The sequence below is a fragment of the Bombyx mori genome, chromosome 9 (genome assembly GCF_030269925.1).
Source record: "Bombyx mori chromosome 9, ASM3026992v2".
In the NCBI taxonomy this organism is placed as follows: Eukaryota; Metazoa; Arthropoda; class Insecta; order Lepidoptera; family Bombycidae; genus Bombyx; species Bombyx mori.
Window position 1 is genome coordinate 12,043,021 of NC_085115.1, and position 9,175 is coordinate 12,052,195.

A 9,175-nucleotide genomic window follows, 5' to 3' on the forward strand; every position below is an offset into this window, starting at 1 on the left:
TATTGTTCATTTCTGTCGAAGCGTTCGAATCAGTCCGATCTGAAGGATTAAAAACAAAAAAAAAGTCGTCTTTTCGCATTAAAAGTGTACAATTCCAAAAATATTCGAAATTGAGTTAATATGCGGAATCATTTGGTATCACCATTATTGTTTCTAATAAATACTGTCAAAAGAACGTAGTTTAACTAGTTTTAGCTTTTTTTTAGTACCTATGTTTTGGCTACTATTAACAAAATTAATACATAATTTTATATTACTTTAAAAGACAGTTAATACAATTGGTAAAAAAAAAATTGCAAATATGATTAATCTTTAAAAGTATCACATGTTAAACCTTTAAAACACTCTGCTGTAAGTACAGTTTTAATGCGAGAAGATGAAGTGTTATGTACTAGCTTTGATATGAGGAAGTTCTTCATTACCATATTCCACAATGCGTTGTATCCAAAACACTGTTTTAGAATAAGTCCGGTCTGAGCGAGATGTCAGTGCAGACAACAGTGGACATCACCCGGGAGACTCAAGCCGGCTACGTCGGACCGGCCATGCAGACTCGTGTGGCGTACGGGCCCAGCGCCGTGGAACCCGAATATCGCCCAAACAATGCCACTAACCGACGTATATACAAGAATTCCACTCTGGTCATACGATCCGGCGGCCAATATGACGGTACATACTTTATTTTTTATTTTGTATTATGAAATTCACTAGTAGATTTTTTAATAACTCTCACTAATAAGTACTGATACGTGATACGTCCACGGTTTCGTGAAATGTAGTTTCATTTTTAAGTGAATGATGGAGTTAACGGTAGGCAGCGGCTTGGCTCTGCCCCTGGCATTGCTGAAGTCCATGGACGACGGTAACCACTCACCATCAGGTGGGCGAGCTAGACGAGTAATGAAAAAAAAAGATACATTTAGGAAGTTAAATGCTGAACATTTAGAATGATCTATGTACCTACAACCACCCTGTCCTCTATGGTATAGGTAACTAGAATTTTGAGTACGACGTCCAACATTTGAAAAGTCAGTTTTTTTTCGAATTTCACGGGTCGTATTATTATTAATATAGTATTTTTACTTTTACGGTTTAATCGCGCTATTTTTTATTTAAGACGTTTCGAATAATTTACAATTTTCGTAAAAGTAGTTTTAATAATGTGGAAAATTGTTACCATTGCGCGTGGATGACAATCATGGTAACGTAATGTTATTGATCATACTGCATCACTACCTTATCCCGTTTAATTTCTATTGCGACGAAGAGTTTTAGTGGCGTTTAACGTACCGAGTTTCTCTCTGACCCAAATAAACATTTGGAACGTTTTAACAGAGGAAACGACAGTAGTGACCCGCACGGTGCAATACTGCACCACTACCTTATCCTGTTTGATTTCTATTTCGACGAAGAGTTTTAGTGGCGCTTAACGTACCGAGTTTATCTCTGACCCATAAAGTAAATTTATCACTACATAGTATAAAATATACTCGCTTTCTCTGTCCCTATATCTGTCCCTATGTATGCTTAAATCTTTAAAAATACGCAACGGATTTTGATGCGTTTTTTTTTAATAGATAAGAGTGATTGAAGAGGAAGGTTTATATGTACAATAACATCCATTAAATAGTGGAGAAATCAACAATAATTTAGTTTCCGAAGCAAAGCGAGAGCGGATCGCTAGTAAATAAATATTTGGGACATTTTAACAGAGGGAACGACAGTAGTGACCCGCACGGTTCATTACGGCACGCCGAGCCGCGAGGAGCGACGCGCGTACACGACCGTGCTGCGGGCGGTGGCCGCGTTGTCCGCCTTCACCGCGCCCAGCACGCTGCCCGCCGCGCACGCCGACCCCGTGGCCCGCGCGCCGCTCTGGGCCGCAGATCAGGACTACCCCCATCCCACAGGTCACGGCGTCGGAGCTGCACTTAACCGGAGAGAAGGTCACAAAGCCTTTAATGTATAGCTTCTATTAAGAATGTTATTGAATAGGTATGCACTAAATCTTGGCTTGATATTGAATGCCATGCATTGTGTATAAATGCAGGTGTCTATGGTTCGCTCTTCCCTTTTCTCTCGATGCTGTCACACGGTCAGCACGCTGTACTTTAAGTTCCTATTTAATATTATTGTACTGTCTGTCCGCTTAATTACCATCAATAAACTGCTGGATGCTTACTACTGGTTTGTCCTTGAACCCCACGCAATTTCCACCTGCGCGACTGAAACGAACCAGAGGCCCGCGTGTCATCGATCTGCTCTAATAGCTTCAACTCGAAATCCGAGTCAAATAGTTCTAATAGTTTCAAATTTTACTACTTTAAATAAAAATTAACGGTAGGCAGCGCCTTGGCTCTGTCTCTGTCTCTGGCATTGCTGACGTCCATGAGCGACAGTAACCTCTCAACCATTTCTCTAACGATCAGGTAGGCTGTATTTCAAGGGCAAAAAAAATATATGCCACTTTGGTCTGTACGTTATTTTGAAAATTCCTTGTACGACCGAGAGTTAGGATTCAAATTTATTTGTTTCAGATCCCGTTGTAATCGATTACCGTCAAGATACAAACTTGCACACACTGAGAGAAGGCTATTTTATCACGTGCGGTAAGTTCTCATATTGTATTAATGAATTTCAACATTTCTCACTGGTTCATTCTGCAGGTTGCGGTCTGGAGCTTAATTCGTAAGCAGGAATCAGATGAGTTGTTTTATTAATTATTTTATACAATTTCACCTTTGTCTTTATTCAATATTCATCTATAAAATGGGTACTTGATGTAATTAGAACTAAATTAAGATTTAGTAATTTCGGTTTAGTAACTATAAGTATATCTACGTCTCACAAAAACGGAAGATACTATAGTAAGTACTTGGTTGACAGTCAATGCTCAGCTTAAGCGATGGATTGAAAAAAGGTTTAGTCAAATCTAAACCTTAGTTTACAGTATGAAAACGTAGCTTGCGAATCTTCTTACTAGAAAAGTGTAGTTCAATAAAAATTTAAGAAACATTTCGTAGGGGAATATTAAAATAACGAATTTAAAAAAATGCCGATTTGTTTCACAATCTAGTGAAAACATTGAAGAAAGTGACACTCTTCAAATAGTTGAAATAGCAACTATTTTCCTATTGGTTAAGTAAAACTAGAAAAACCCTAGTAGTGTATTCTTGTACAGATTTTTCTTGTTCACAGAACCTGGTTGGTACGAACCCGGAAAGTTCGGTATTCGGCTAGGGAATGTTGTGGAGGTGATCGGCAAACCTAATGAGTATCTAGGATTCAGAGAGGCTACTTTGCTACCTTATGAACCCAAACTCATCGACAAGAACATGCTGACTGAATACGAGGTAAGCCTGTAATATGTAAAATACCTTTCATTTTTCGAAAAAGAATTGACTAACTTAAGGCAACGTAAGGCATTTCGTTTTGATTGGTACATAGCTACCGTTCTAAAACTGACATTAGAATTCATGTCTCAAACTAGGTGAAAGATAAGCAATACCAGCTATAAAACAGAAAAAAATATCGGCCAAGTTTACTACTTGACATAATTACTTCCTACCGGTTCTTATCTTTCTATCTGATATAATCCTATTCTACTTCTTATATAGGTAATAGTTCCTGTCATTCCTTATTTTCAATACTGTAAAAATACTCATAAATTTAATCAGTAGACATCCTGAACACTATTTATTGATAGCTTAATATAGTTTATAACGTGCTTCTTTTGTGCAAAAATTAATAAAATTAAAATTGATTTGTTGTATTTGAAGATCACATGGTTGAACGGTTATAACGACCGTATAAGGAAGATAGTTGGGCCAGAGTTGATGTCTCAGGGTCTAACCGACGTGTACTACTGGATGATGAACAAGACGGCACCATACGAGCTTCCTTCCAAGGCTAAGAAGGCGCAAATGAACTCAGCCGTGCATATTGCAGGCATTCGAGAAATCGTAGCTCTAATTTCCTTTATATCACTCACGTTGTTCAGCTAAATACTCATCGATTTAGTCAAACAAGCTTTTTAGGCGTAGTTGATCAATTAAATATTCACGTTCGACATCCTTGCAGAATTAGAATGTGAATAGAATAGATATATCGATTATAATACTGTTTTCGTTAAAGTTTGAAGAAACGTGTAGGGAAAATCTAGCAAAGGGATCATTATTCGCAGTCCAAATATAAATAGTGTTTTGAAGTTTGACGCTTTGAACACAAAAATGTCCCGGAGTGCATTAAAGCAATAATAATTATATAACTTAAAGTATATCTATTAAATGTCATAGCAGTAGAACTTATATTTTAAAAATAATTAATTATAAACGAATAAATTGCGAATATAATATTAATCGACTAATAATAACTTAGAGAATGTAAGGTATTTTATTTAGATATTCTTACTGTTGCGTAATCGTGCGATCTGGTTTGAAGGATAGAATAGTTACTTTTTAGGATTGACCACCTGATATAGAGATCACGGTCCGTAGACATCATCAATTCTAGAGGTACAGCTAAATCACTGTCCTGTCTTTTCTCTTTACGGCCCACTTGTCACCTGATGATAAATGGTTACCGTCGCCCGTGGAGGTCAGCAATGCCAGGGGCAGAGCCAAGCCGCTGCCTATCGTTAAGTACTTTCCACAAGCCTGGCTTGAACAAGGACATGTCGTCGGACATAGCGGACATAGCGCTCAGGGAACACCGTGCAGGGGAGCTCATTCCAAAGCCAGGTGGTACGTGGCTGATCGCTGGAAATGCATTGTTGATGAACGAAGTTGCTCCAGGTAATATAGATGAACTCTACTCCGATGGCGGATGATGGAATCATCTCAAACAATTCCTCAGAGCGCTCCCCATGGAACATACGGTACAAAATACAGAGGGAACCGAAGTCCCTCTGCAGAGTCAGAGGTTCCAAACGATCCGTGAGAATGGGATTATCGACAATCCGAAGGGCTCTCTTCTGTATGGGGTCAAGTATATATTCATAGTGATATAATACAATCGAGACGTCTGCCTCGTATGTGGGCGGTGGAATAGTCTATGACGTCCGGTGACCTTTTGATACCAGCCGGACCAGAAGCTCATCTGTTTAAGTATGGTTTCAAAAATAAATGCTATTTTAGTACCAATGTCTTGTGCAACAAATACCTGAAGTCGATTCAATTAGTTTTTGTCTAGTTATAATTTACACAAATTTGAGTTGAATTTTTTCATTTATTTCTTTAATGTTCGACGTTTAGGCAGTAACGGTTTCTTTTAAATGATCGCACAGATATAACATTCTAGAATCGAACACAATTTATAAAGTTGTGACCACCGGCATTTTTCTTTAATGTCGATATTTCCTTTCATAGATTTTACTTATTACCGTGTGTTATTGGTTAATTCTCCGTATTATCAATTGAAAAAACCTTTGTCATTTCATACCCTTAAGTTTTTAGATGCAACCGAATTTTTTTTTATTAGACCTTTAAAGGCAAAATTCATTTTGCATTTAAGCATCATAGATATTCCGTCTCCTATTTCAATTCAATTCCAAATATCAAATATTCCGCTGTACAGAGTTCGAAAGAAGGCTAATTCATTTTATGTGACGTCATTGGGTCTGAAATAAACGACAATATAGGTAACCCCAAATTATGCACCAAAATAGACCAATTAGTTGCATTATGGAATTAAGCATTGTGGTTTGTTCTCACAATTATTTAATAATTGATTAGTGATATAAAAAAAATGTACCTTATTATATATAATAGCTACCCTCACCCTTCAGACCGGATCGCATACCCGCTTCGCAACAGAAATAGGCTAGATTGTGGTACCCACCCGTGCGGCATTGCAATACGCTCTACCACTAGTAACTAACTACTTCTATAACGAAGCTGATCACCTGTATCTTAGTATGTAATTCTTAATTGTATGTATATGTTTGGTAATCATAAATTATGTTATTCGCTAAATATTTAAGATTATTTCGACGGAGCACCGAGTGCCTTATTCATGTGTAGTCTGTAAAATTGCTTTTTAATTAAGGATTTTAGAAATTTAACACGTTTTCATATTTCTTACCATAGAAATGTGCTTTTAAGTTTCATCAGGCTAAGCTCTGTGAGCTCGTCTACACGCTTGGCAAACTTAGCCTAACCCCTCGAGGTTACTAGGATAGGTAGGCTAAAAAGTGCTTTTAATATTCCATTTAATTGTAAATTATAATTATTATAATGTAATAAATACTATGTGATTGAATAATCGTGGCTTAATATGTCTGACTACCTAACGTTTAAGCGTAATAACTCGTAACGAGTGATGATGATCTGTAGCGTGGTTCGAATCCTTTGACAGTAAAAACTATCACGATTACAAACATTTGAAACATAGATCTAGCTTTAATTCAGCACGTCTCAAAATTGACAAAACGTTACTTGGTCGCAAGACGCTCTAATCATTTTCTACTCTTTTCTTTTCTATACGATTGCTGCCTTAATCGATTGAAGCTTCGAAACTGGCACCGTATTAAGGATAATATTATTTTATTTAGTGCAACTAGAATTGAAATTGTGAGACTTTTAGCAGAACGCGCTATATAAATTGGTTACTTCTAAGTTCACAATATCTTAATATACATTGAGCAAGAAAGAGTATTCGTTTTGTTTTCCCGCGCTGGCGAATTTTATAGCAAATTCTTCGTGTGTGGTATTTTATGTACCTACAGTAAAAGGTCTTTCTTTATTCGCGGGCTAAATGTTCCGTAAATATGCCGCGAATACAGAAACCGTGAATATGGAATGTTAATTTCCATATTTCGGATTATAGAGAATGCATTCTTAGGAGATAAAATAAAAAAGAAATACATAAGTAATACTTTAATTTATTTGAAGCTTTTGACCATATTGATTAACGAGGACGCGTTTACAAAGCTACATTTTGGAATGTTTTTTATCAATGTGTATGTACCGATGTACCGATTAGATCCGCGAATAGTAAAAATATGAATGAAGGAAGCGGGTATAAGGCGCTTTTACGGTCCGTAATTATTTGAGTCCATTTTTGTTGTACACATAATAGATACTATAGTAGCTACTCATAGTTTTGTAGATTAGTAAAACACACCTTCATACGAACTAAGTTCTCATCGTACAAAGTTGCCGGGAAAAATCATATTTAGCAACACGGCCGGACCCCTTGTGGTTTTGCCCTTATTTATTAAGTAGCGTAATATTTATTGTTTGCTAATAGTTTTCGACTAAAATTTTTCTTTTATACTATTCCTAGGATTACACTGGAATTAGTGAAAAAAATTGTTAGTGATGCGTTACAAAAAAAAAATTTTTTTGTTTATGTATTCTTGTTTTTGGTTATGCTGTATGTACCCTTAGTCACCTTTAGTGTCGGCCTGTAAACTATCACTAAAAGAAAAAAAACTGATGCACAGCATAATTCGTAAATAAAATATACAAAAAAAAGTGAATCAACGTTACCTATAAGTATTATAACCGTAGTTAGTAATTTAACTGATTCATTAATTAAGTTCCACGCACTTACAGCTGTTAGAAACTTAGGCTTCATAAAGTACTAAAAATGTTAAAAGTCAAACCAATAAAAAATATAATTAAGAAATAAGGTTAGAAGGTGATACTGTTGGTCGATTCTTCAAACGTGTGCTTCATTTGACCATTTTGAAGACTTCGCGTACAAAAAAGCATTGTTGATTTTGCCATAGATAAATACTATGAGCAATTAGTTCTTTAATAACGAATGTAATGTAGGAATAGGTGGTTTTCCAATTACAGCACAAGAGCGCATTATGCGGCATAATGCTCAGCTAAGCTTCAGCATAATTCAGCACTGTGTAAAACTAATACTTAGTTTTCCAATTACAGAGCATAATGCGACTCAGTGACGCACAATGCCGAATTATGCTGAAGCTTAGTTGAGCATTATGCCGCATAATGCGCTCTCGTGCTGTAATTGGAAAACTACCATACAATGCGATTTTAAATACGATAATTCGATCATTTTCCAAATCATTTCTTGCACGCCATATCAAATCAGCTTAACATAGGTATATTCCTAAACTTGTAAACGCTTAATTTTAAGTACCTACGTTAAGAAAAAATAAAATATTTTCATTCTGCCTTTTGGCAACTTATTTATGCGCTATTAGACCTAATAGACTAATTTAGATTTGTATTTTATGTGCAGTTTTAGTCTTATTTCAAAAACCACATTGCATTTGTAAGTCAACTATGGCAACGATTTCGAAATGAATATAATAGAATGTTGCGTTTCATTTTCATTTAATTTATTAAGCCCAGCCACTTCTTTATAATATTTATTTTAATGTGTACTTTAAATGTTTTTAAATATATGTAATAGCATCTTTGTGAATGTAATGCAATGCTAAAAATGGTTAAACTGCCAAGCGGTATTCAATATATCCTGTAACTTATATCATATCATTGTAGCTTTAAATACTAAATAAAACAATTATAATTTAATATCAGTTTTTTTATTCAATTGGTCCTTAATCATTTGGTCACAAAATAAACAAGGAATAATACAATAATATTGCACACACAACTAAATGTGCTACAAAAACTTTTGGTAGATAGGTTATGCGAGGTTTACTTTAAAAAAAAAACATTTTAAAAACGTTCAGTCCACACAAACCTTCAGTGCCCGATGATAAATATTGCACATCAACCTATTTGAAACATAACTAATTTTGCCTTCGCTTTAGCGCCTACTACCTACTAGGTATATTATAAAATTTAAAACTAATATTGTATGTGGCACTTATGTTATAATATTAGTAGGATTATTCGTGTAATACAATCAATCGCGTGGAATGTGATATAGGCTTACCCAAATAATGTGGATGATATAACAATTACTGTGTATTTTATTTTATGTTAAAATGAAACATACATCGTTGTAATTGAGAATAAATACACAAAAATGATTTTAGAATCAAGCTTTTTGAGGTTAGAATCGATTTTTAAAGACTAATTTCAAAATTCGAGCGTAAACTTGTTCATATAAAATTCTATCCGTCATAATCGTTAAATATCAGTCTTTTTGTTAAATGTTCACAATGTGCAAACACTTATTGTATATTTGAATACAAAATCGCAATAACGTGTCAACCCACTCAAATGTATTG

At 35.4% G+C, this 9,175-nt stretch overlaps 1 protein-coding gene across 1 annotated transcript in view; it reads left to right on the top strand.

The window, feature by feature from the left end:
• The window catches only part of LOC101746262 (xaa-Pro aminopeptidase 1), a 31,527-nt gene extending 27,069 nt beyond the window's left edge, over positions 1-4,458 (top strand). Inside the window, exons 7-11 of the mRNA XM_062670178.1 lie at positions 462-669; positions 1,713-1,946; positions 2,538-2,609; positions 3,199-3,353; positions 3,780-4,458. Of these exons, the coding sequence (XP_062526162.1) occupies positions 462-669; positions 1,713-1,946; positions 2,538-2,609; positions 3,199-3,353; positions 3,780-4,004 (894 nt within the window). The 3' untranslated portion in view covers positions 4,005-4,458. The remainder of the gene's footprint in view (positions 1-461; positions 670-1,712; positions 1,947-2,537; positions 2,610-3,198; positions 3,354-3,779) is intronic.
• The last annotated feature ends 4,717 nt before the right edge of the window (positions 4,459-9,175 follow it).